At 41.6% G+C, this 26,798-nt stretch overlaps 2 protein-coding genes and 1 long non-coding RNA gene across 14 annotated transcripts in view; 1 reads left to right on the top strand and 2 right to left on the bottom strand.

Annotated features, from left to right (window-relative positions):
* The window catches only part of ofd1 (OFD1 centriole and centriolar satellite protein), a 25,921-nt gene extending 23,332 nt beyond the window's left edge, over positions 1-2,589 (top strand). For all 3 annotated transcript variants that reach the window (XM_052148470.1, XM_052148471.1, XM_052148472.1), the window contains exons 20-22: positions 1,999-2,181; positions 2,274-2,341; positions 2,452-2,589. In XM_052148470.1, the coding sequence (XP_052004430.1) occupies positions 1,999-2,181; positions 2,274-2,341; positions 2,452-2,497 (297 nt within the window). In that variant the 3' untranslated portion in view covers positions 2,498-2,589. The remainder of the gene's footprint in view (positions 1-1,998; positions 2,182-2,273; positions 2,342-2,451) is intronic.
* A 1,881-nt stretch (positions 2,590-4,470) lies between these two features.
* LOC127658947 (uncharacterized) lies at positions 4,471-6,263 on the bottom strand. 8 transcript variants are annotated; one of them, XR_007972463.1, is made up of 5 exons: positions 6,070-6,263; positions 5,492-5,659; positions 5,323-5,406; positions 4,730-5,065; positions 4,471-4,561 (listed from the first exon to the last, which is right to left on the bottom strand). It is a non-coding gene; the product is annotated as an uncharacterized LOC127658947 (long non-coding RNA). The 8 variants fall into 8 exon arrangements; XR_007972466.1 differs by lacking the exon at positions 6,070-6,263 and adding an exon at positions 5,702-5,768 and having other exon boundaries at positions 5,534-5,617; XR_007972465.1 differs by lacking the exon at positions 6,070-6,263 and adding an exon at positions 5,702-5,768 and having other exon boundaries at positions 5,492-5,617.
* A 17-nt stretch (positions 6,264-6,280) lies between these two features.
* The window catches only part of LOC127658937 (neuronal membrane glycoprotein M6-b-like), a 51,358-nt gene continuing 30,840 nt past the window's right edge, over positions 6,281-26,798 (bottom strand). For 2 of the 3 annotated variants that reach the window (XM_052148523.1, XM_052148522.1), the window contains exons 2-7: positions 24,664-24,850; positions 21,763-21,919; positions 21,267-21,435; positions 17,066-17,139; positions 15,526-15,591; positions 6,281-8,304 (exon numbers count right to left, since the gene is read on the bottom strand). In XM_052148523.1, coding sequence (XP_052004483.1) covers positions 8,158-8,304; positions 15,526-15,591; positions 17,066-17,139; positions 21,267-21,435; positions 21,763-21,919; positions 24,664-24,850 — 800 coding nt within the window. In that variant the 3' untranslated portion in view covers positions 6,281-8,157. Of the gene's footprint in view, positions 8,305-9,443; positions 13,366-15,525; positions 15,592-17,065; positions 17,140-21,266; positions 21,436-21,762; positions 21,920-24,663; positions 24,851-26,798 lie in introns of those variants that run through there. The other variant, XM_052148524.1, reaches the window with a different exon arrangement.

Here is a 26,798-nt window from a genome sequence, read left to right on the forward strand (position 1 = left end):
TTTACCTGAAGCAGAACATTGTAAACTTTCAAAATAAAATCTCCAGGTAAAGGTGAAGTAAATGGGACAGAAATATATTACTTCTGTATAAACAAATCTAATGATCAAATTCATTATAATAATTCAGTACTATATTATAATAATAATAATAATAATAATAAAATTTACTGGGTGTCACAGTAATGATGTAGTAATATGCAATATTCAACTGGGTTCCAACAAATAATTGGATTGTTTATTCACCAAAATATTTTAGTAGAACATATGATGGTAAATAATGTTTTTTATTAAGCTACCATGTATCATTGTATTAAAAACATGACTAGAAATCCGAGCATATGAATGCAAATGTAATTTTCCCTTGTGTTCATTTAGTGAAGAACAGTGGCAAACATTCCTTTTATTATTATTAAATCATTAGATTTTTATTCAATGCCTTTAAAATATTGAATCTACTTGGCTACAGAGGCTGTTTGGATAAAATGATGGTACATCTGATTTAAAAAAATCACTATTGAGCTGTTTTAGAGCATATACATAATTAGCAAAATATACATTGAATATCGTCAATTGGCTGAATTGTTTTTAGCCATATCGCCCAGTCTTTCAAGTTTTAGCATGTTTTTAAGCATTGCTATCATGTTTTAGTTTGTTGCTATGCATTGCTAACATGTTGCTAAGCATTGCTAGCAAGTTTTAACATGTTGCTAAGCATTGCTAGCAAGTTTTAACATGTTGCTAAGCATTGCTAGCAAGTTTTAACATGTTGCTAAGCATTGCTAGCAAGTTTTAACATGTTGCTATGCATTTCTAGCAAGTTTTAACATGTTGCTATGCATTTCTAGCAAGTTTTAACATGTTGCTAAGCATTGCTAACAAGTTTTAACATGTTGCTAAGCATGTTTTAACATGTTGTTAAGTATTGCTAGCTATTTATAACATGTTGCTAAGCATTACTTGCAAGTTTTAACATGTTGCTAAGCATTGTTATCAACAGGTAACAATTGCTTATAAACATCCTAAAACTGGCTAAGTATTGCTAACAAGTTTTGGCATGTTGCTAAGCACAATTAACACATTTTAGGATATCGCTAAGCATTGCTAACATGTTTTAGCATGTTGCTAAGCATTGTTAGCAAATTTTACCATGCTGCTAATTACTGCTAACATGTTTTAGCATGTTGCTAAGCACTGTTAGCACGTTCTAGCATGTTGTTATGCATTGCTAATATGTTTTAGCATGTTGCTAAGCTTTGCTAGCTAGTTTTACCATATTGCTAAGCATTATTAACATGTTTTAGCATGTTGCTAATTATTGCTAGCATTTTTAGCATGTTGCTAAGCACTGTTAGCACGTTCTAGCATGTTGTTATGCATTGCTAATATGTTTTAGCATGTTGCTAAGCTTTGCTAGCTAGTTTTACCATATTGCTAAGCATTGCTAACATGTTTTAGCATGTTGCTAATTATTGCTAGCATTTTTAGGATGTTGCTAAGCATTGTTAGTGTGTTTTAAGATATAGCTTGGCTTTTCTAGCATGTTGCATACTGAATGAGTCAAACCAAACTTTACTCTCAATACAGTGCTAAACAACTTTCTACTCAATATCTAATGTTTTCCAGCCAGTGGTGAATCACAGATATTTTAAAAACATTGGGCAAAATTTGGTTGCAAATGCAAGTGATTTCCTCTCATCCCTGTAGATGGTTGCACAGAGTAAAATAATCCCGGGATTTAAGAATCAATATCGAGATCGTTCAAATGAAGTTTGTGATGCATCTTAAAATCTATATTTTAATTTACAGCAGGAACAATATAGTCTGATTCTCGACCAAAGGACTTTTATTTATATATATATTTCAAAAGAATCGTTTGTGGAGTCATTTAAAGGAATCAGAATCGTACCCTTACGATTCCCTTCACATAGCCCATAACTTGAGTAGCTGTATTAAGTAAACAAGGCTTTATTTAAGTGTTGATTTCTACCGTTGTTCCAGGAAGCTCAATATGAGGAACAAGCAAAAGAGGAGAGAGGGACAACAGAGGGTCATGTGACACCAACGGCATCACCGATTGGAGGAACTGATGAGGATAAAGCTGAAGAGGTTTCAGGTGGAGCTGATGTGACCAATCCGCTACAGAAATACATGATGATGGTGATGCAGGAAAAACAGGAGCAGGTACATGAGAACATGTTCACGTCATAAGATAAGATGGAAGATATCACAATCACATTTGTTCTGTAATTGTTTGTTATGTTGTGATTTTTCAGAGCCCAAATAAAGCGGCGTCACAAGAGCAAAGCGCTCACGATATTCTGCTATCGGACAAGGACGACAGGTGAGTTGTGTGTGGTGGAAATGACCTTTGCACTTGTTTAACTGCAGTACTTTGAAGTTGAGAAATAATTCTGTTTATTCGGTGTGTTTTACCAAACTTTTGTTGTGCAGCTTCGGTGCGCTGTCACGTGAGGATCCGGATGATGATTTCTGGTGAAATGCCTCCAAGAGTCGCCTTTTTATGTTTGGTGCTTTTTCCTTTGTTTATATTTACGTTCTGATTCAAACATAAACACGTGTGTATTTCTGTTTTTATTTAAAGGTTCACTTGAATAAATGTGATAAGAATGTTTAGCTGGTTGAATTGTGAACGTTTAAGAATTGTTCAGTCACATCTCCGCTGTGATGAATCGCTCTCATGGGGTTCCTACACTCATTAAAAACCCCAAGAGATATCAGAGATTTTTAAATTGATTTCCAGGCATGAAACCGATTGCATTTTGCACAGGTCTGGGTTGCTCAGCGAGTATTGACGCTGACTAACACACCTGGAGTTGCGAGTTTGAATCCAGGGTGTGCTGAGTGACTCCAGTCAGGTCTCCTTAGCAACCAAATTGGCCCGGTTGCTAGGGAGGGTAGAGTCACATTGGGTAACCTCCTCGTGGTCGCTATAATGTGGTTCTCTCTCGGTACAGCGTGTGGCGAGTTGTGCGTGGATGCTGCGGAGAATAGCGTGAAGCCTCCACATGCGCTACGTCTCTGTGGTAACGCGCTCAACAAGTCACGTGATAAGATGCGCGGATTGACGGTCTCCGACGCGGAGGCAACTGAGATTCGTCCTCCACCACCACGAGGACTTATGGTGCGTTCACATACAACGTAAAGAGAATTTTCACCTCATATTGCTCGCGCGAGTTTGACCGCTGGATTATAAATGTGTGTTTAAACTCACATTCGCGAGAGTATCGTGAACCCGCGAGTATTCCCGCTTCTCTTCCGGAAAAGGACAGGAGGAGGGGCTTCTACGACTTGGTTCATAGTAAAGTTCAACCAATAGCTGGAATCAAGTAGTCGCGCATATTTTCAGAACTTACCAGGTCGTCCAACTTCCTCGCTCACTTTCCTCCAAGCGTTGTCTTTATTCGTTCGGTCGCTGTACATGTATGATGTTGTGTTGTACAATTCCAGGTGCCCACACACACCGCTACAACAATCATCCATTATTCCAGATTTCTTCTGCTACTACATCAGTACATCAGTGACATCCGGACAATCTCAATGCTGATAGGCTTTCGTGACAACGCAAATTTCAACTCACGCAAATACGCGAATGAAGCGATTTTGCGCGTTCGAGTCGCGTCATTCTCGACTATTCGCATCTTTGTGTTGACTTTGTATGTAATCATTCCGCATGACATGCTCATTTCGCGTTGTATGTGAACGCACCATTAGAGCACATTCAAAATTGGGGAGAAAAAAAAAAGAGATTTGCTCTTGGTGAAAAGAAAAGGTTCATGTTAAGTCTGTGCACAGAAGTTTTAAAAACAATTCAATGCAGGAAGTGTTTTTATATTCCATTTTATTTATGTACAAAATGCAATAAGTCGATTGAAGAACTGAATACATACACAGTGTAGCTGCTCATCATTTTGGGTTGAAACGTCATCTTTAACTGGGTCAGTTCCAATTATAAAGTGGCTACTGGTGAATAAACATGCAGTAACCAGATTCATACATACATAAAAACCATTTGTGAAATTCTTTGTCTCATAAAGAAGGTATGAATTTCATCACTTTATATCTTGTGGGGAAAAAAAGCTTTTTTTATTTTTTTTTATTTAATCAGAATAAATCCCCTAAAATGAAGGAAAAATAGCAGTATACTATGTTACAAATGTGGTATCAAATATAATTCATACATATGAATTAATACAATAGCAATGAACACACAACTAGAACTAAACTAATTCTAATACAAATATAAAAACAGTTACTACAAAAAATTAAAGAGGGGAGTAGAAATGCTGCCTACAGTATTGGTCAGTCCAAATGAGCACAGCTGTATTACCACATCCTTCATGAAAGTGGCCAAACATTAGAACCCACTTTATATTAGGTGGCCTTAACTAATCTATATACTTAACCATTTGATACAATGTACTTATTATGTACATAAATGTTGTTGCATAGTAAATACATTTAAAGTACTATACCCATAACCCAACCCTTACCCCAAAACCTGACTCTAACCCCTTATCCTAACCAACCCTTACCCCAAAACCTGACTCTAACCCCTTATCCTAACCAACACTTACCCCAAAACCTAACTCTAACCCCTTATCCTATCAACCCTTACCCCAAAACCTGACTCTAACCCCTTATCCTAACCAACCCTTACCCCAAAACCTGACTCTAACCCCTTATCCTAACCCAACCCTTACCCCAAAACCTGACTCTAACCCCTTATCCTAACCAACACTTACCCCAAAACCTGACTCTAACCCCTTATCCTAACCAACACTTACCCCAAAACCTGACTCTAACCCCTTATCCTATCCAAACCTTACTCCAAAACCTGACTCTAACCCCTTATCCTAACCAACCCTTACCCCAAAACCTGACTCTAACCCCTTATCCTATCCAAACCTTACTCCAAAACCTGACTCTAACCCCTTATCCTAACCAACCCTTACCCCAAAACCTGACTCTAACCCCTTATCCTAACCAACCCTTACCCCAAAACCTGACTCTAACCCCTTATCCTAACCAACCCTTACCCCAAAACCTGACTCTAACCCCTTATCCTAACCCAACCCTTACCCCAAAACCTGACTCTAACCCCTTATCAAAACCAACCCTTACCCCCAAAACCTGACTCTAACCCCTTATCCTATCCAACCCTTACCCCAAAACCTGACTCTAACCCCTTATCAAAACCAACCCTTACCCCCAAAACCTGACTCTAACCCCTTATCCTAACCCAACCCTTACCCCAAAACCTGACTCTAACCCCTTATCAAAACCAACCCTTACCCCCAAAACCTGACTCTAACCCCTTATCCTAACCAACCCTTACCCCAAAACCTGACTCTAACCCCTTATCCTAACCAACCCTTACCCCAAAACCTGACTCTAACCCCTTATCCTAACCCAACCCTTACCCCAAAACCTGACTCTAACCCCTTATCAAAACCAACCCTTACCCCCAAACCTGACTCTAACCCCTTATCAAAACCAACCCTTACCCCAAAACCTGACTCTAACCCCTTATCCTAACCAACCCTTACCCCAAAACCTGACTCTAACCCCTTATCCTAACCAACCCTTACCCCAAAACCTGACTCTAACCCCTTATCCTAACCAACCCTTACCCCAAAACCTAACTCTAACCCCTTATCCTAACCAACCCTTACCCCAAAACCTGACTCTAACCCCTTATCCTAACCAACCCTTACCCCAAAACCTGACTCTAACCCCTTATCCTAACCCATACCCCAAAACCTGACTCTAACCCCTTACCCCAAAACCTGACTCTAACCCCTTATCCTAACCCAACCCTTACCCCAAAACCTGACTCTAACCCCTTATCCTAACCCATACCCCAAAACCTGACTCTAACCCCTTACCCCAAAACCTGACTCTAACCCCTTATCCTAACCCAACCCATACCCCAAAACCTGACTCTAACCCCTTACCCCAAAACCTAACTCTAACCCCTTATCCTAACCCAACCCTTACCCCAAAACCTGACTCTAACCCCTTATCCTAACCCAACCCTTACCCCAAAACCTGACTCTAACCCCTTATCCCAACCAACCCTTACCCCAAAACCTGACTCTAACCCCTTATCCTAACCAACCCTTACTCCAAAACCTGACTCTAACCCCTTATCCTAACCAACCCTTACCCCAAAACCTGACTCTAACCCCTTATTCTAACCAACCCTTACCCCAAAACCTGACTCTAACCCCTTATCCTAACCCAACCCTTACCCCAAAACCTGACTCTAACCCCTTATCCTAACCAACCCTTACCCCAAAACCTGACTGTAACCCCTTATCCTAACCCACATCTCAACCTCAGTAGCAGCAAATGTGGGCATTTAGCAGAACTTGTATTTAATGTTAGTATATAGTAATTAAGACCACCTAATATAAATTGTGATCAAACATCATAATATTTTCAACCTATTATGAAACGGCATTTTTAATTTTTCTGTCAGTATGTACAATTGCACATTGTGTTGCGTTTGTTGTGATCCATCATCAGTGGAAACTCTTCTCATCTCCTGCATAATGTCATATTACTCATATGTAATTTTGCATTGTGACATCAGTGAAAATGCTTTTATTCTGCATTGTTTTCTCATTCCATACAAAACACTTTGATAACAAATACACATAAAAACAGTGAAAAATTTCATTTAAAAATAACAACACACATTTCACTTTTTCTTGATGTTTGGGCCTACAAACAGTCCAGAGTCTGAAATATTTTTTCTTCATTTTATAGCAATTTTCATTTTTTATTTTTTTTTTAAATCCAAAAACTTTTTCCAGGTTTTAATGAAAATAAATAAAAACAGATTTTCAATGTGGCCTCAGACTTTAAGAGCCCAATTTAAAACGTACTTTTGTTGATCAAGCATAAAACCGATCAGTGTTGCAGTTAAATGGGATTCAGTTATTGGCTTGATGAAAACACATAGTGGTGAATGTGAGGTGAAACCATGTGCCAATCGAACATCATTTTGGGTCGCTGTATAGGAACATTGCTATAGCTCAAAAAGCATGCTTTCCAATCATCTGTACAGTCTAATCAAATTCAGATCATACAATATTCACAGTATAATCATTGCAGAATAATTTGCAATAATTTTTCTTAGAAATAATGAGGCAAAAAAGGACAAATGAAGGGGCATATTCCAATGCACAAATAGTGGATTTGGATTTCAGAGATCGCTAGCACCCAACCCAACATGACAATAAACGTGTGCAATAAACTGCATTATTTTCCATTTATGATCAATTAAGGAAAATAACATTTTGGTATGAAGAGAATCAGATTTGCATTTTTCATAGTCATTTGAGGGCAGTTTCTTTAATAAACTCTCAATTCACTGCAATTATAATAATATTTGTTTCATCAGTATTTTCACCTTTTTTAGTAAAAATATCGAAACATCCCTAAAACAAGATGCATTTACATGGGAAGCAAAACCGTGCAAGACGTGGTTCCAAATAATACATTTTAAATTGAGTTTTTTCCCCTTTTGAAACCACACAAACAAATGCTAATTGGGTCAATAAAAAATTAAAATTAAAGACATATTATCTTTTGCTTTATCAATTAAATGTATCCTGTTTAACCCTCCGAAACCCAAACATACAGATTAATAATATATTGTCTTTTTGGCCTCGGCACGTTTGTTTTAGGTGACGTTAGCAAGCTACGACATCACTTTTTTCCACCAAAAACGTGTTGTTTCATTACTGTTATTTGGAATTGTATTGATGCACTTTATTAAACAAATAGGTGCCGATTAAGTGTGGCAAACTAATATTGCAATTCTGCTACGCTGGCTCTCAGAAGATTAAATATGTTTCGATATTTTCATCTGAAAACGCAAAAATCCAATATATTAGCCAATTTATTTTGAATAGTGCCATCTTTCAAGCTTTTACCAGCCAACACTGGTTTAGAAAGGGAAACAACGGGACAACAACATTTTTAATAAAAAGTACAGAACTTAAAATACAAACTGAGTCCCCACAAAGAGCGCGTTAGTTGACAGAACGCAGTAGATTGTGTTAGAGCTGGTTAGTGTGTCGATGGGCCCCTGCTTTGACCTCTTGACCCCTATGAGGGACATCCTTACTAGTACAAATTGAGGCATTCTTTGGAGCGTGACTGGATGTCCTGCAGTTCTCGCTCTTCCTTCATTTTAATGTCCTGGTAGGCGTGCAGGTGACTGGCGTCCTTCAGATACGCCCAGTTTGCCGAGAGGATCATGAGGTAATGGATCTGGAAGAGAGAGGTCGAGGCGGAGGGCCGTGAGCATGTTAATGACGCAAAGCCAAACGCTAAACTAATATGTGAAGGTATAGGGCGAATTCAGGACATAAACATTCAACTGAATGTCAAAACGTCTGGCCCTTGGGAGTATTTGCACTGCAAAAGAATACTTGGTATTTTAGCGAAATTTCCTTAAAACAATTGACTTGACATGCAAAATGGCATATGATATCACGTCTTGTTTTCAGAGTAATCGAACCAAATTTGGTGGACTTCATGTTTTTGACGAGAAACAACTATTTGCCAAAGATGGAAGAGAAATAAACTTGTTTTCCCTTTGAATCGAGGTTTTGTTCTTACACCATTGGCGCATTGTTTCTCATTATATGCACAAACGTTGCTATATTTAGTTCGATTTTTTCCGAAAACAGGACTAAATAAACGTATGCCATTTTGCTGGTTAAGTAAATAAATCTTGTTTTAAGAATGTTTTGATATTTTCACTGGAAACACACTAAGAAAATTCACACTCAAAAATGTCCAAACGTCACTGCGTTAGACTCGAGTGAACGCGCCGAGTCTTAAATGCTGCTCGAGCTTTTCCCAGCACCAACTTCACTTTTCTGGGTCATTTTTGCTCAATGATAAGATGATTTTTGGCAGATGTATAAAGTCAGTTCAGCTCAAATTGTCCTAACTAGCACCGGGTAAACAAAAAAACGATTTACCAATGAATCGCAATCTTCATTTCAAGCCTACATCTATTGTTTTATTTCAAACCTAACACACTTTTAATGTCAAATATTGACTAAAATCCTCATGCAGTGACATTCAGACCTTTTTAGGAGTGTCTTAAGTCTCCAAATACTTTTTGTCAGCACTGTACATGAATTCACCCTATATGAGAGACAGACGCAAACAAGAATCTACACCTACTGTAACTATACACCAATACATTTCACATACTCCAATATACAAGCTAATATTATTAGGATTACTGACACACAGGAATGGGAAGTGGAGGGATCAACAGAAGGAAGTGAATTTGACAAGCAGAGCAAAGCAAGGTTGAAATGATGGTTAGTAAATGAAGGTTTCTGACCATTCTCAGAAAGTTAAAATCCCTCTTTTTAAACCTTTGTGAAGTGCTCAGAATGATAATAACGACCCAGAAAGATCTTTTTTGTACACAAGAAGCATGTTTATTTTTCTTGTAGAGGAAGAAAAACCAAACTACAGTCATCAAAATCTTCAGAGATGATTCAATAACGATGGGAACATTTGAAGAAATTAGGAAACATAAGGCACGCTATCTGTGTTAATTCAATTATGTTGGATTTTTAGAGGTAATATTTGAATAACTAAATGTATTTTTGTCTTATTTTCAAGGAAAAATATCAAAACATTCTTAAAACAAGACTCGACACGACTGGAGAAGAAAAATGGCATATGACATTAAGTTCTGTTTTCACAGAAATCAAACTAAATTTGGTGGGTTTTGTGCTTATAACAAGACGAAACTATACGCCAATGATGGACGAAAAATAAACTTGTTTTCCCTCTGAATCGAGTTTTTTTTATTGCCCCATTGGCGAATAATGCTTTCTTGTTATAAGCACAAACGTTCCTTAATATTGAAATAATTGTGTTGATTTCTCTGATAACAAGACTTACAGTCTTATATTTTGATTCTTAAATGGTCAGCACTTATATTAACCTTAGAGGTCACCAAAGTGCTTTACACTGTGTCCCATTCTCACACACACACACACACAGACACACGCGCGCACACTCACAGACACACGCGCGCACTCACAGACACACGCGCGCACTCACAGACACACGCGCGCACTCACAGACGCACGCACGCACAGACGCGCACACGCACAGACACTCACACAGACACACGCGCACACAGACACACGCGCGCACTCACAGACACGCACAGACACTCACACAGACACACGCGCACACTCACAGACACACGCGCGCACTCACAGACACACGCACAGACGCGCACACTCACAGACACACGCGCACACTCACAGACACACGCGCGCACTCACAGACGCACGCACGCACAGACGCGCACACTCACAGACACGCACAGACACTCACACAGACACGCGCGCGCACTCACAGACACACGCACAGACACTCACACAGACACACGCGCGCACTCAGACACGCACAGACACACACGCACACTCACAGACACTCACACAGACACACGCGCACACTCACAGACACTCACACAGACACACGCGCACACTCACAGACACACGCGCGCACGCACAGACTCGCACGCACGCACACACACACAGACACCAATGATGGCAGAGCTGCTATGTAAGGTGCTAGCCTGCCATTGAGAGCAACTTGGGGTTCAGTGTCTTGCCCAAGGACACTTTGGCATGTGGAGTCATGTGGGCCGGGAATCAAACCACCAACCCTGCGATAAGTGGCCGACCCGCTCTAACACCCGACTCACAGCCGCCCATATTTTGATTTTTAAGTAAATGTGTCTTGTTTTGAGAATATTTAGATATTTTTACTGGAAAATTACCCTCAAAAAACCCCATTAAAAATATGTTTTTGCAGTGTATAAGCAGAATCACATCCAATAACAACATTAGAGAAAGTCTAAACACATCTGAAATATGACTATGGACATTAACCAGATATTAAACTGCCAGTTGCCTAAACGTAACTTATACATCGTCCATACTGATATGTTTCCGTTGAAAAAGCATCATGGCGCCTCGTCCACACTGGAACGACGTTTTCCTCCATATAAACCGGAGACACTCTCTTGCACCACATAGTTCGAAATGATAGAAATTAGTCTTCAACTGAAAAGTGACCTATAGACCAAAGTGCACTTCGGTTCATGTGTAGTGCGAGTGACGCGCATTTTGTAATCTGTGCAAACTGTCCGTGAGCAGATTAGGTTTTCAAAGCATGCATATGCGACGTCTTTGCACATAGTCGCCGCGTTCGACCTGCAGTTAACCGCGCTCAAAGAGTCTCGACAAAGCACTTGAAGTGTGCAAGCATCGAACATGTCTATATGGGCTTGCCGAAAAACCGAAAACATCTATTTATATTTCATTTCAGCCTATATACAGTGACAGCAATTATGAACACATTATTATTCACTTTTACTTACATTTAGAAGTTAACTTTGATAGAATAAAGGGCTTAAAAGAACCTCAGACTATACATATTATTTCAAGCTAAAAATCTATTTTAATCGAGCATCGGATGACCGAAACAACTAGGTTAGTCATCTGTACACTGGCATCATGTTACGGAGCCTGTCCTGAACACTTCATTAAGATTCATAATACTGGACGCAAATGCATGGCAAAAAAGCGTTAACAAGTGTAAAGGATAAAATAAGATAAAAACACTGGAGGGCTTCGCTGGCACTTGTTGAATTGGCACATTTATAAAACAAATTAATAAAAAGATTGTTTGATTGTTGAGCACAACAGTCAGATTCCGTAAGTTAAAACATTCACTTTCTCCACAGCAAACAATATTTTACGTAATGGCATAAAAACCTTTCAAGACCGACCAATCGTGAGATCTGGACGAGGAGGAGGAGGGCGGGGCCGTGATTATGCACGCCCAGCCCCCAATCGGGCTAATCAGCTGAGGAGAGGGATAAGGGCAGCGGGGTGCGGCAGTTCGGGAGAGAGAGAGCCGCACGCAGTTGCTGTTTGTGTTTTGTGTCATTTTGTTTCGTTAAATATCCCTTTGATTGTTCACCCAGTTATCGCCGCCTCCTTGCCCATTTTAACCTTGTTATATTGGTGCCGAAACCCGGGAAGGCGGGATGCACTGTTGTGAAGTCCTCGCCACTGCCGTACGCCCAAAGGAGCAGCCGCGGCCATCCGCCGGGGGACGGAGTCGCTGCCAGCCTCCTGGACGCACAGGAACGGCAGCCGTCCGTGAGGTGTGGAGGGACTCGCTACCGGCCGCCAGAATGCGGGGGGGGGCGTTCCATCCACCAGGGGTCGGAGGACTTGCTACGGTCCGCCCGAGGAGGAGCGGCTGTCGTCCGCCAGAGGAGTGATCGAGGACCAGGCGACGGCGTGTCTGGGAACCGGCGAGCAAGTTTATTTCCTTTCTCTCTCTCTCTCTCCACCTTGCCCTTTCCCTCTCGTCTTTTTGTCCCCCTCCCCAGCCCTAGAGAGGCAAGGAAAAGCCTGCCGGAGGGTTCCCCGGCATGAGGAAAAGGAGGGTGGAGTGTGATGAGGACGAGGGCGTGGCGGTGCCATGACTACGCACGCCCGGACCCTTAATCAGGCTAATCAGCCGAGAATAGAGATAAAGGCAGCCATATGCGGCAGTTCGGGAGAGAGAGAGCCACACACAGCTGCCATTTGTCTTTTGTGCCTTTTTGTTTCATTAAATATTACTTTGACTGTTCAGCCGGTTCCCGCCTCCTCCATGCCCATTTTAACCTCGTTACAGTGATAATATACAGTATGCTTGTTGATGGCATTTTATACTTTACTTTTGTGACTATTATGCAATAGGATTTATTGTAGCTATGAGATGTTCCCCCATAAAAGTAGTGCACATTTTGTACTTTTTCTTTATTCTGATTTTCAGATCATTTTTGGCTTCAAATCAAAGTTTGTGATGTAACGATTCACCTCAGAGCCGGTTGGTTCATGTTCTGAAATTCCTATGGAGAAAATGAATGGAAAAAAACACCGTTGTGCTCTATACCGACACTGACAGATAATAATCCTGTAGCCCAACTTCAGAGAGGAATTTAAAGAGGCTTACCCTCAAAATTAGTGGTTAACAAAAAAACGTCTTGCCCCTGATAAACATGTTTACAGCCACACACAAGCGCAGCACCTGCATCATAAACGCTACATCTGTGTACAATACATTACAAGTCAAAACTGTCATTTCTTGAAGCCTGTATTGTCAGTGGCTGCTCAATCTAGGCAACTTCTTGCAAAAATATTAAAATTTTGTGCAGCAGTCCTCCCGACTCTTAAACTTCAAAACAGCAAAGTTATATGTGGTAGCCATCATGTAGATGAGCTGGTGGAAGAGAAAACAAGGAATGAGACATCATGCTGCACTGGTAAACTTGTAGTTATAGTTAACTCTAAATTCAATGTTTTGGTCCAGATAAAAAATCTTGATTCAACTTGCGACAGAAATATGTTAAAACTGTTTGTTACACAGCGCCCTGGAATACTTGACTCTGATTGGTCAATGGCGCCATCTAGCAGTCTGATATTTCACAGTAACAACCGCACATCCACATATCAGATCGGTCATCCGGGTATTTGCAATTCATCTTTCCTGCTTCTCGGCTCACTGTGCGATCTCAACAAGAAAGCTAATCAAATCATTTCAACTTATATCGAGGTTTCATGTGTGTTTGTTTACAGTTGAATTCAGAAGTTTACATACACCTTTGCCGAATACACCTTTGGAGGTGTGTTTGGGGTCATTGTCCATTTGGAAGACCCATTTGTGAGGAGCTTTAACTTCCTGTCTGATGTCTTGAGATGTTGCTTCAATATATCCACATAATGTTCCTTCCTCATGATGTCATCATCTATTTAGTGAAGTGCACCCGTCCCTCCTGCAGCACCCCCACAACATGATGCTGCACCCCCATGCTTCACAGTTGGGATGCTGTTCTTCACCCTTTTCCCTCCAAACATACCGATGGTCATTATGTCCAAACAGTTCAATATGTGTTTCATCAGATCAGAGGACATTTCTCCTAAAGTCAGATCTTTGTCCCCATGTGCACTTGCAAACTGTATTCTGGCTTTTTTATGGTGGTTTTGGAGCAGCGGCTTCTTCCTTGCTGAGTCTTTCAGGTGATGTCCATATAGGACTGGTGTTGCTGTGGATCTAGATACTCATCCACCTGTTTCCTCCAGCATCTTCACAAGGTCCTTTGCTGTTGTTCTGGGATTGATTTGCACTTTTCACACAAACTACGTTCATCTCTAGGAGACAGAATGCGTCTCCTTCCTGAGCGGTGTGATGACTGTGTGGTCACATGGTGTTTATACTTGTGTACTATTGTTTGTACAGATGAACGTGCCACCTTCAGGCGTTTGGAAATTGCTCCCAAGGATGAAACAGACTTGCAGGAGGTCCACACATTTTTTCTGAGGTCTTGTCTGATTTCTTTTGTTTTTCCCATGAAGTTAAGCAAAGAGGCACTGAGTTTGAAGGTATGCCTTAAAATACATCCAATCAGAAGCTAATTGGCTAATTGTCTAAAGGCTTGACATAATGTTCTGGAATTTTCCAAGCTGCTTAATGGCACAGTTAACTTAGTGTATGTAAACTTCTGACCCGCTGGAATTGTGATTATAGTCAATTGAAAGTGACACAATCGGTCTGTAAGCAATTGTTGGAAAAATGACTCGTGTCATGCACAAAGTAGATGTCTTGCCAAAACTATAGTTTGCTAATATTAAATCTGTGGAGTGGTTTAAAAATGAGATTTAATGACTTCAACCTAAGAGTATGTAAACTTCTGACTTAACTGTATTTACTGGTAAGTAATCTTGTAAATAGCTGGATAATGAGCAGTCAGACATTGATTAATTACAAAGTAAACACCGACATATCCCCGACGCAAACCGGAGTTGGTTTTCAGCTGCTCTGAGATTTATTTCTTCTCACATAATTACAGAATTTCAACGCAAATCAATATTTTACGTCCATTTATTTATTTGGTTAGTAGCCGTGTAATAAGCAGGACTGTGCATTATTCCTTACACGGTACAATGTAATATTCACTCAAATGTACAGTCACATTAATAATAATAATAATAATGTTTAAGCCATATCTCACAAGCAACGATGCCATTGTACCGAATAAAAGCTTTAATCAATGTTTTTATTTATAATGCGACGCTCTCTTCTGCAGCACTTTATTGACAAAAAATAAAACCAACGGTAGGTTGAAAAGTAATAGTTCAATCTACACAAATTAAACATGCAGTTGTTTTAATTCGTGTTCAATAGTTCAATAATTTGGCTAGTGTGACGCCAGCTTTAGCAAGCATTAGATGTGGGCCGTTGATGCACATGGTTTGCAATAGATGGCTCTTGGAATGAAGGGAGCGGTGATTCTCAGGGAAACAACAAAATAAAGAGGGAGATGAGCAAACACCTAAAATCTGACCATATGAGACCCTAATCAAGAAAGAGTTATGATCTTACCAGAGCGATGACGGTAGCTCCGGCTCCAGCACAGGCGACAATATACAGATGATACGACAGGTAGAACTGCAAAACAACAACCAGAAATGGTGTTTCAAGATATTTCTACTCACACATGTTGTAAAGATATTTATCACTGGCATTAATGGCATAATATTGGGTACCACAGGAAAAAGCTGACTTGTCACTAGTCTAATGTGACAGTGGCCGTGTCGTGGTTTTACACACCCGGTCCCTTATCAGGCTAATCAAGTCTCCGAGATGGATACAGGCCGACTGCGGACGGTGGTGCAAGAGAGAAAGAGCATTTACGGGCAGCTGTCCGACACCTTTGTGTGTTTGTGTCTTTTCACTTAAGTTTATCATTAAAACTATTATTTATATTGTCAAGTCGGTTCTCGCCTCCTCCATTCTTATTAATCCCTTTACACTGGTGCCGAAGACCCGTGAAGGAGGAGGGATGCACCGTAGTGGAGTTCTCGCCGCTACCATCATCCCCAACGGAGCAGCCGCGGCCGTCTGGAAGTGGAGGAACGGCCGCTGACTGCGAGGGGAGAAGGGGCTCCTAACCGACCGCCTGGATCGGGAGACCCCTACCAGCCGCTGAAACACGACGGGGTCTGAGACCGCCGACCGCCTGGAGCGGGAGACCCCTTTTGTTCCCCGAGAACGCGGCGGGGCGTTCTGTCCGCCAGGGGCCGGAGGACTGCCTCCGATCCACCCGGGGAGGCGCGACTGTCGTCCGTTAGAGGGTGGAGGAGTGGCCGAGGACCAAGCTACGGCGTATCGGTGAACAGGCGAGTAAGTGTTTTTGTTTCTCTCTCTCCCACTGCCGCTCTCCATTGGCCTTTTCCCTCTCTTTTAAATTTTACAGTGTTTTTTTGGGGGGGGGTACTACACCGTTACAGGAAGTAGCCCCTATTTTAATTATTTTTGTTTCTCTCCCCCTGTCCCCTCTCAGATTCAGGAAGGTGGGGATGACCCACCGGCAGACGGGGCCGGAAGGGTACGCCCTCCCCCAGGGAAAGGGTCGGGGCGTGTACGTCTTGCTGGGGGCTCCCTGGCCTGAGAAAACGAGAGAGGAATGTGACAGGGTGGAGGGCGGGGCCGTGACTCAACACACCCGGTCACTAATCAGGCTAATCAAGCATCCGAGAGCGATAAGGGCCGACTGTGCACGGTGGTGCGACAGAGAGAGAACGTTTACTGGCAGCTGACCGTCCGATGTGTGTGTATGTGTGTGTGTGTGTGTGTGTGTGTGTGTGTGTGTTTTGTTTAAGTTTATCATTAAAACTATTATTTATATTGTCAAGCCGGTTCTCGCCTCCTCCATTCCTATTAATCCCTTTACAATAATGTTTAGGACTTACTAACTTTTAAAACAGTGTGTATTTCAATGTATATTCATGTCAGCTGTGGTCCTAAACTCTCCCGTTACTGTGCGTTAAGACTCTGTCAATCTGTGTGCACTTACATCTATGCATTTAACTAAATCTGAAACTTTGGTAAATCCATGTATGCATGGAAACAGTTGGCATACCTCACTGGAGTTGCAAATCTCTCCTAGATTTGAGCCACAAGCTTTGCCTGGAGTTGCATTCCATGGAATAATCCCTGTATCCCGAAACAAATAAGAGTTCCACAGTTACACGTAAATGCTTTTATTTCAGAAATAATCACACATTTCATAAATAAACTAATTCTTGAGGTAAGGGACAAAACATGTCATTTAATCTGTCCTCAGCAAGCGGTCACAATGTTAAACTGTCCCAAACAAAAGATAAGATATCAACCAATACATAAAGTAAACTTTTAATTACATTTGACATACAAAAATAATGGCTATCAAAGTTGTGTCCACAACTTCGTCAGACTTGTTTATTATCCTGAATAAATCAGACAATGTCGTGGTCAGCGATAACTCTTTCCCACTTCCTGCTCACGGTGGATGCAACAGTAGGACACGCTGTCTGGTAAATCTGACTTTTTTTCATATTTCAAACCATGTTTAAGTCTCTACGGTCACAGCTTATACATGTAAACTCCGTCATTCCAATTACGATCATTTCTGTTAGAATTGTGGGATTTAGAGCTGTTGGGAAAAATTGTTTCAGCGTTGCATTCATACTCAAGCGATTCTGAATCGATTCACAAAAGAATCAGAATCGATTCTCAGTTCAGAGCAGTTCAGAGCAGTGGTGCGCACCAAAGACAGATGTGGAAACAATGACGCGAGTTAAGTGCGTACACTAAAGTCAAGAGCACAAACACGACTATCAAACACGTGAACATTTGTGCCCAAAACTACGATCCCGAAATTCTTTCACAAACCCACGCACATAGCAATGGAAACGTTTATTTGTGATAAGAAGCCAAGACGAGCTCGCACCCTGGTGCTGGTGATGTTTTCATTTAATTAATTTTTTCTTTCTAAAAAAGCTGAAAGGTAAAAAATAGAGAGTAAAAAAATGTATTTTGAAGAAACTGAAATATTATTGAAGGACAAGATGCATCAGGAATCATTTTATAATCGAATCATGAGGCCAGTGAAGATTCACACCTCTAGTGGGATAATTTTGGCATTTTTGTTTAGTTTATAGAGGCATCTTCAAATGACGGGAAAAAGTAAATGCCCCCAGTGTACAACACATGGTTATGATGGAAACAAATTCAATTTTGTCAATGTCAGAATTTTCAAAATGGTGAGAAACAGTAAAAAAATATAGAATACAGAAATGACAGTAAGTTATAAAGTGAATAAATGTTCAGAAAATGTAAAAATAAATATATAATTTTCAGAAAAATGTGTTTTTATAAAAAGCTGTTCCCTTACATGGTTTGTTAGTACAAATGTCTCATAACATGTTTTGTCCCATATATCAGGAATCAGTGAATAAACAAAAGCAATGTAATATATTAATTGAAATGTATTTGATTATTGCAGCATTCAAAAACCAGGAATGTGAACATTTTAAGATATAGGTACATGTTATTTATTATAGATGTTGTCTGCCATGCAGAGAGAGAAAATCAATCACACACATTTGTTTGCTTTAGAGAATATTCTGGCATTCTTTGAGCCTCAGTGATCATTTCTATTTTTACTTCTCATTTAACCAACACAAAACCAACATGAGTGTGAACGCCATCAAGTAGCACCTAATAAACATGCAAAACAAAAACAGCAAATTTGAGCAAATAACTTTCCTAAAACATGATGTCCTCATTTGTGCACAGCGGGACTAAGTTGTGAAATTTTAAATAACACTAAGCTATAAAAAGTCAGATTGTTTTCATCAAATAGTTTATTATGTGTACAGAACTGTTGATTATTCATGTTTTTGAGACGTTACAGCTGATTTTCTATAAAGCTGAATAATTAATTCAGATTTAAAGTAACGTCCAGCTTCATCCAATCACTGATAATCATGTTCAAATAAAATGATCAATTATAAATGTTGAATCTATGTACTGATGATCATTGTCCCATGTGTGTCAAACATGTTGAGTGATCCAAACATCATCTGCAGCCTGAAACCAGATTTTAGGAGTGAACGCACTTAACTGCATAGAGAGCTATAGGATGCTCCCTTGCTCCCTATTTAGTGCATGACTTAACCTCCAGTGTGCTGTCTGTCTGCACTGGTCTCAGAACAGTTATAGGAGAGCTATAGGATGCTCCCTTGCTCCCTATTTAGTGCATGACTTAACCTCCAGTGTGCTGTCTGTCTGCACTGGTCTCAGAACAGTTATAGGAGAGCTATAGGATGCTCCCTTGCTCCCTATTTAGTGCATGACTTAACCTCCCGTGTGCTGTCTGTCTGCACTGGTCTCTGGTTCCCTTTCGTCGTTCCGCATTTGGACTATCATCTTTCGCAGTGAAAGCCACTAATCAATGGAATGCCCTACCAGAGGACATAAAAGGGTGTAAAGCTCATGGTTTTTTTAAATTGAAGTTAAAATCCTTTTTAATACGGAACCAATTATGTAACCATTGAGATTGTTGTAGTTAAATTGTTTGATTTATTAATGTTTTTCTATGGCCTTGACAGTATGTGTGTATGTATGTATTGTATGTGAATATAGGTATTGTTTGTGTAATGTTTTGTTAGCTTTGTCTCGTTTGGGGGACTACGGATGAAAAATAGCCTCTGGCTAAATCCGGTACAATACATGAAATGGACATTTTATGTTAAAAATTGTGCATGGTCCCTACTTAAATAAATAAATGAAAAAAAAAAAAAAAAAGAACAGTTATAGGAGAGCTATAGGATGCTCCCTTGCTCCCTATTTAGTGCATGACTTAACCTCCCGTATGCTGTCTGTCCGCACTGGTCTCAGAACAGTTATAGGAGAGATATAGGATGCTCCCTTGCTACCTATTTAGTGCATGACTTAACCTCCCGTGTGCTGTCTGTCTGCACTGATCTCAGAACAGTTATAGAAGAGCTATAGGATGCTCCCTTGCTCCCTATTTAGTGCATGACTTAACCTCCCGTGTGCTGTCTGTCTGCACTGGTCTCAGAACAGTTATAGGAGAGCTATAGGATGCTCCCTTGCTCCCTATTTAGTGCATGACTTAACCTCCCGTATGCTGTCTGTCCGCACTGGTCTCAGAACAGTTATAGGAGAGATATAGGATGCTCCCTTGCTACCTATTTAGTGCATGACTTAACCTCCCGTGTGCTGTCTGTCTGCACTGATCTCAGAACAGTTATAGAAGAGCTATAGTATGCTCCCTTGCTCCCTATTTAGTGCATGACTTAACCTCCCATGTGCTGTCTGTCCGCACTGATCTCAGAACAGTTATAGGAGAGCTATAGGATCCTCCCGTGTGCTGTCTGTCTGCACTGGTCTCAGAACAGTTATAGGAGAGCTATAGGATGCTCCCTCGCACCCTATTTAGTGCATGACTTAACCTCCAGTGTGCTGTCTGTCTGCACTGGTCTCAGAATAGTTATAGGAGAGCTATAGGATGCTCCCTTGCTCCCTATTTAGTGCATGACTTAACCTCCCGTATGCTGTCTGTCTGCACTGGTCTCAGAACAGTTATAGGAGAGCTATAGGATGCTCCCTTGCTTCCTATTTTGTGCATGACTTAACCTCCAGTGTGCTGTCTGTCTGCACTGATCTCAGAACAGTTATAGGAGAGCTATAGGATGCTCCCTTGCTCACTATTTAGTGCACGACTTAACCACCTGTGTGCTGTCTGTCTGCGCTGGTCTCAGAACAGTTATAGGAGAGCTATAGGATCCTCCTGTGTGCTGTCTGTCTGCACTGGTCTCAGAACAGTTATAGGAGAGATATAGGATGCTCCCTTGCTCCCTATTTAGTGCATGACTTAACCTCCAGTGTGCTGTCTGTCCGCACTGGTCTCAGAACAGTTATAGGAGAGCTATAGGATGCTCCCTTGCTCCCTATTTAGTGCATGACTTAACCACCAGTGTGCTGTCTGTCCGCACTGGTCTCAGAACAGTTATAAGAGAGCTATAGGATGCTCCCTTGCTCACTATTTAGTGCATTACTTGACCTCCAGTGTGCTGTCTGTCTGCACTGATCTCAGAACAGTTATAAGAGAGCTATAGGATGCTCCCTTGCTCACTATTTAGTGCATTACTTGACCTCCAGTCAAGGTTTTGACAAGTATAAAACGCCGTAAAGCGTTTGGTTATTTCAAGTATTTTTAGGCACGAAATGAAGCTTATTGATCAATTCTATAATTCAGCTGAAAGACTTCTTACCGTATTGACGCACATCCACACAGATCGTCTCGATGGACGTGAGGTTGGCCACCGGTGAGCGCATGGCGGCGCACGTTGACCACATGTTGTAGAACAGGAACACAGGAACCGCAGAGAAGCCGAACACCCCCAGCCATGCAATGCCAAGGATGTAGGTGAGGAACACAAACTGAGAAAAACAAAACATCTTAGCATCTTATTGATCATGCATTTAATGATGTCATCAAGCGAGACCATCAACGCAAAACTGGTTAGGACTTCTGTATTGAATATAGCGCATTTATTATGAAAACACTACATGGCCAAATGTTTATGGACACCGAACACCACACAGATGTTGAACATGGCTATATACAGTATACATTAAACCCATAGTCAAACCCATTTATAAGTAGGGGGTGTTCATATATGTTTCGGCTATGTAGTGTAGCTTCAACTATGTTGTCGATGGCGAAACTGCGCATTATTTCGTGATATAGTCACAGTCATGTTGTACCATTCCGCTGATACAGCGTCCACAAACGGTGGTCTTGAATTCACTGTGGAGCTCCTTCACAGCACTGGTGGTGTAAAATCCCTCCGCGAGCAGAATGATCCCGTACAGGAAGAAGAAAGAGGCGATACCGTATATAACATACTGCATCAGCTGGATTCTGTAAAGAAAGCAGACAAGAATTCACAGCTGTTATTGCTCATGTGTGTTTACTTCCAGTCCAAACCATCTGTGCAGAGCAGAAGTGTTTCGCCATAGGCAGATGAATTATCAACATGTGTGAGAAGCTTTGAGTGAATGCAAAACAAATAGGACTGAATGTCGAGACTTGCAGCCTTGAAGCTGGTGAATTTGTCATACTAAAGGCCTGTTCACACCAAAGCCGTTTTTTTGGGGGGGATTGTTCAAACAATCCAAACGAGCTTTTGTGCCGGAACAGTGGATTCAGACTGTGATGAAAACTGACTGACCGAAGATATACGAGACGTTTTGTCATTTTCCCAGAGCGGTGTTGGCGGCGCTAATCACCTGGCAAAAATCGGTATTGGACGTGCCGCTGATACACACCCTCGAAAATGATATACTTGAAAATAAATAGTTGCGGTTTTGTAATGCAAACAAATGTTTCTTCTGTTCTTGTAAGTCTGCTTATAATGTACGTGTTTGTATTTTTTCATCCCAATGTTGGAACGCCCAATTCCCACTACTTAGTAGGTCCTCGTGGTGGCGCGTTTAATCGCCTCAATCCGGGTGGTGGAGGACGAGTCTCAGTTGCCTCCGCTTCTGAGACCGTCAATCTGCGCATCTGATCACGTGACTCGTTGTGCATGACACCGCGGAGACTCACAGCATGTGGAGGCTCATGCTACTCTCCACGATCCACACACAACTCACCACACGCCCCATTGAGAGAACCACTAATCACCACCACGAGGAGGTTACCCCATGTGACTCTACCCTCCCTAGCAACCGGCCCAATTTGGTTGCTAAGGAGACCTGACTGGAGTCACTCAGCACACCCTGGATTCAAACTCACGACTCCAGGTGTGATCTTCAGCGTATGTTTGTGCATTATAAATGTTCATAAAGAATCTCAAGTATTCCTGTAATGATGCTCTTTTCTTACCACGAGAAACCCTGAATTCAATACAAATGTGCAATAGTTCAGAGTTTCCCAAATTGGGCTGGGCGTAACCCTGGGGGTACGTGAGGTGACAAATGGGGGTACGCGAATAACATTCTGAGATTTACCGTTCCTTCAATTTCATCAGTCTAATATATCATTCAAACCCAGTTCATGTATTTCTCACTGGCAAAAATTATTTTGTGTGCCCTCTAGTGTAGAAACACCAAAATGGTTGCGTTATAAAGGTCAGATAAATATGCAATGAAATAACCCTAGAGCTGGGCGATAAAACGATATCGATATTTATCACGATAAAGAGGCTCACAGCTCAAAGGCGCTCACAGCGCTAGGAGAGAGTCGCTCCGCACCGCTGCCAATCCTACGATCCAGCTTGCGAGCGTGACGCTCGGCTTTCATAGGAATGAACTGAAAACGCTCTCAGCTTCGCTCACAACGCGCCAGTGGTAACGTAGGGTCAGACTGGATGAACTCGCTAATGCTAGCTGCCTTGCTAACGATTAGGCTACGTCGGACACCGGATTGATTCCATCCGCACCGCAAGACTTCAACGGTTGTGTCCGCTCATCGTCTCTAGTGAAGAGCGCGACAGAACAACAGTGATGTGGACGACCGCTCTGATCTTTCTGTAATCTTGAATATTGTTCTCGAGCACCAAACATGCATCATTTCTGCCCCGTCCCGCTCCGCATGCGTCGCCTCTTTTCCCTGCATGTGTGTAGACATGAAGCGCCGCACGAGTTAACGAGGTTTCAAAGCAGCTTTTAGATCAAAACGTTTGTCGCTTCTAAATGTATCTTTATTAATCAGCATGTTACGAGTCTTTACATTTCATTTTAATGTAAAATATCCCAACAAACACTGGACTGCTGACACTCTGAACAAACAGATGATCTTTAACATTCATTTTCAATTGATAAACGGTAAAAGATCCCGCAGACCCCGCTGCTTTGGCCGTCCATGTGCAGTTTTATAGAGACTATTTTGACTGTTTAGAATGTATTTTTTCATCGTTCCGTCAACTTTGAAATTAAAAAAGAAAGTGCAACGTGTAAATGTATATCGTGATAAATATCGATATTGAACAATATGAAATTTGGCCAATTTTGGCCATATCGCCCAGCCCTAATTGACCCTATATTTTGCGGTTAAAAAATGCATCCACTCATGCGTCGTGCGTCACACACGCATCTTTTTTCGCGAGCCCAGCGCCCCGCTAGGTGACCTAGCTTAGTGATAGCAAGTAATATGTGTCACTGTTTTACCAGTCTCACACATGTCAGTCGTCCACGGTATAAGTTCCGAAATAATAATTTTCCATATTTACACGCAAGAAACATTGTAAGTTTCAATCACATTTGCATACATTAGTAGAGACCTGTTTTTACATTATTGCATGACGTTTTTTCAGCAAATGAGCTCAACTTTGCTAACAGTGTCAAATGTGACATAGAAAAGCACCTTGAGCTGACCGCGCAATTGCACAGATAATTACCCACAATGCTCGAATTCGGCCCGCAATGCCGTACGTGCAATGATGCGCAATTCCAGGCACAGAACCGAACGCTATTCTTGCATACCGCGGATGAGGGGGAGTTTTCAAGTTATGCCGTTATATCGTATCTAGATCCACATCTCAATCGGAACGCCACTTATTCAGTATGTGTATGATTAATATAGCATGTCAAAATATAACATGTTTAATATAACGGAGTTGTTTTACAAAGATAGTTGTGTTAAACAGGTTCTTCAACACTCACACGTCAGTAAGCGTGGCGTGATCCGTGGCGACCTTGGAGAAGTGGTTCTCCAGGATGGAGAGGGTGCCCATCAGGGCGACATGCCCGCAGCCGCAAAAGAGCGCCACACCTGAGAAGCACAGGATGGTGGCCAGCAGTGATGCGTACGGCACGCCGCCGAGACATTTAATGCAGCATTCAAAGCAACCTGCAGAGAAACATGAACGCATTACAACACTGTTCATTATAGTTTCAAGAGCTTTAAACTGTTAAAATGACCAGATTCAATTTCAATAATAGTGTCTGATACAAACAGATACAATACTTCTTATTCCTTAATACATGTGATTTTTAAACACTACTTATACATCAGAAATAAAGGATTATAATGTTATTTTACAGGCTTACAAAACACCTAAAAATTATTTTGAGGTCATACAACAGCTTTGCGTGAGAAACAGACTGAAGTCATTATTTACTGAAAATCTTCCCCTCTGCTGCAGCTCTTAAATTTCACACGTGTCTCGGTTCAGATTTTAAAATGCTGTGTTGGCATGCCACATGGTGTTGTAAGCAAACGTGACGTGGCATTTCTACATTTCGGACTGGAGAATCGGATTTGAGAGCTGCAGCAAAGGGGAAGATACTTTCATGAGCACTTTCCTACTTTTGTGTCCTACAGAACAATAGCATAAGGATCTGGAAATACAATTTCATTTTTGGGTGAATGTTTCCTTTATTAAATGTGCCATTAAACTGCTACACATCCAATTAAAACACTGTAGAGCAAAGACTGTCGAAAATAATGATTTGTATGTGTGTGTGTATGAGAGTGTGTGAGTGTGAGTGTGTGTGTGTGTTTGTGTATATGTGTGAGTGTGTGTGTGTGTGTGAGTGTGTATATGTGATATGGGGGGGGCTGGGTAGCTCAGTGGTAAAGACATTGGCTACCACCCCTGGAGTTCGCTAGTTCGAATCCAGGGCGTGTGCTGAGTGACTCCAGTCAGGTCTCTTTAGCAACCAAATTAGCCCGGTTGCTAGGGAGGGTAGAGTCACATGGGGTAACCTCCTTGTGGTCGCTATAATGTGGTTCTCGCTGTCGGTGGGGCGTGTGGTGAGTGACTCCAGCCAGGTCTCCTTAGCAACCAAATTGGCCCAGTTGCTAGGGAGGGTAGAGTCACATGGGGTAACCTCCTTGTGGTCGCTATAATGTGGTTCTCGCTGTCGGTGGGGCGTGTGGTGAGTGACTCCAGCCAGGTCTCCTTAGCAACCAAATTGGCCCGGTTGTTAGGGAGGGTAGAGTCACATGGGGTAACCTCCTCATGGTCACTATAATGTGGTTCTCGCTCTCGGTGGGGCGTGTGGTGAGTGACTCCAGCCAGGTCTCCTTAGCAACCAAATTGGCCCAGTTGCTAGGGAGGGTAGAGTCACATGGGGTAACCTCCTCGTGGTCGCTATAATGTGGTTCTCGCTCTCGGTGGGGCGTGTGGTGAGTTGTGCGTGGTTGCCGTCGAGAATAACGTGAGCCTCCACACATGCTACGTCTCCGTGGTAACGTGCTCAACAAGTCACGTGATAAGATGTGCGGAACGACGGTCTCGGACGTGGAGGCAACTGAGATTCGTCCTCCGCCACCTGGATCATTATGCCACCATGGAGTCATTATGCCACCATGGGGACTTAAAAGTGCATTGGGGGACATTCCAAATTGGGTGAAAAGGGGGACCCTTTTCTAAATAGCTAATAAATGGATCTGGAACAAAAACATTTTAATACTTAAATCAACCCTTAAATAGTAATACTTGCATGTAATTTTCTTTCACATTACAGTAACGGGCATTTGGAGAGGAACTGTGCTTAATATTTATGAAAATGATGTCACTACACAAATTAAATCGCAAAGCAAACAAATAATGACTTATTCCTTTTGGTTTTGGGGTGATATATGAGCGGGACACATCCTAAACATGTTTCATGAGACTCACCTAAATATAACATGCTTAACAAGCCTCATATACAAGGACATTTATCCCCTTCAACTGGGGGCGAGAAGACACGAGAGTGAGTTAATCGAAGTCCTCATTGTGCACAGTTTGAATCCTGAAGTTTCCTCTCTGTGGAGGTCTTTTTCCCAGCATACAAAGGCAAAATACAGC

This window comes from Xyrauchen texanus, chromosome 18 (genome assembly GCF_025860055.1).
Source record: "Xyrauchen texanus isolate HMW12.3.18 chromosome 18, RBS_HiC_50CHRs, whole genome shotgun sequence".
Lineage (NCBI taxonomy): Eukaryota > Metazoa > Chordata > Actinopteri > Cypriniformes > Catostomidae > Xyrauchen > Xyrauchen texanus.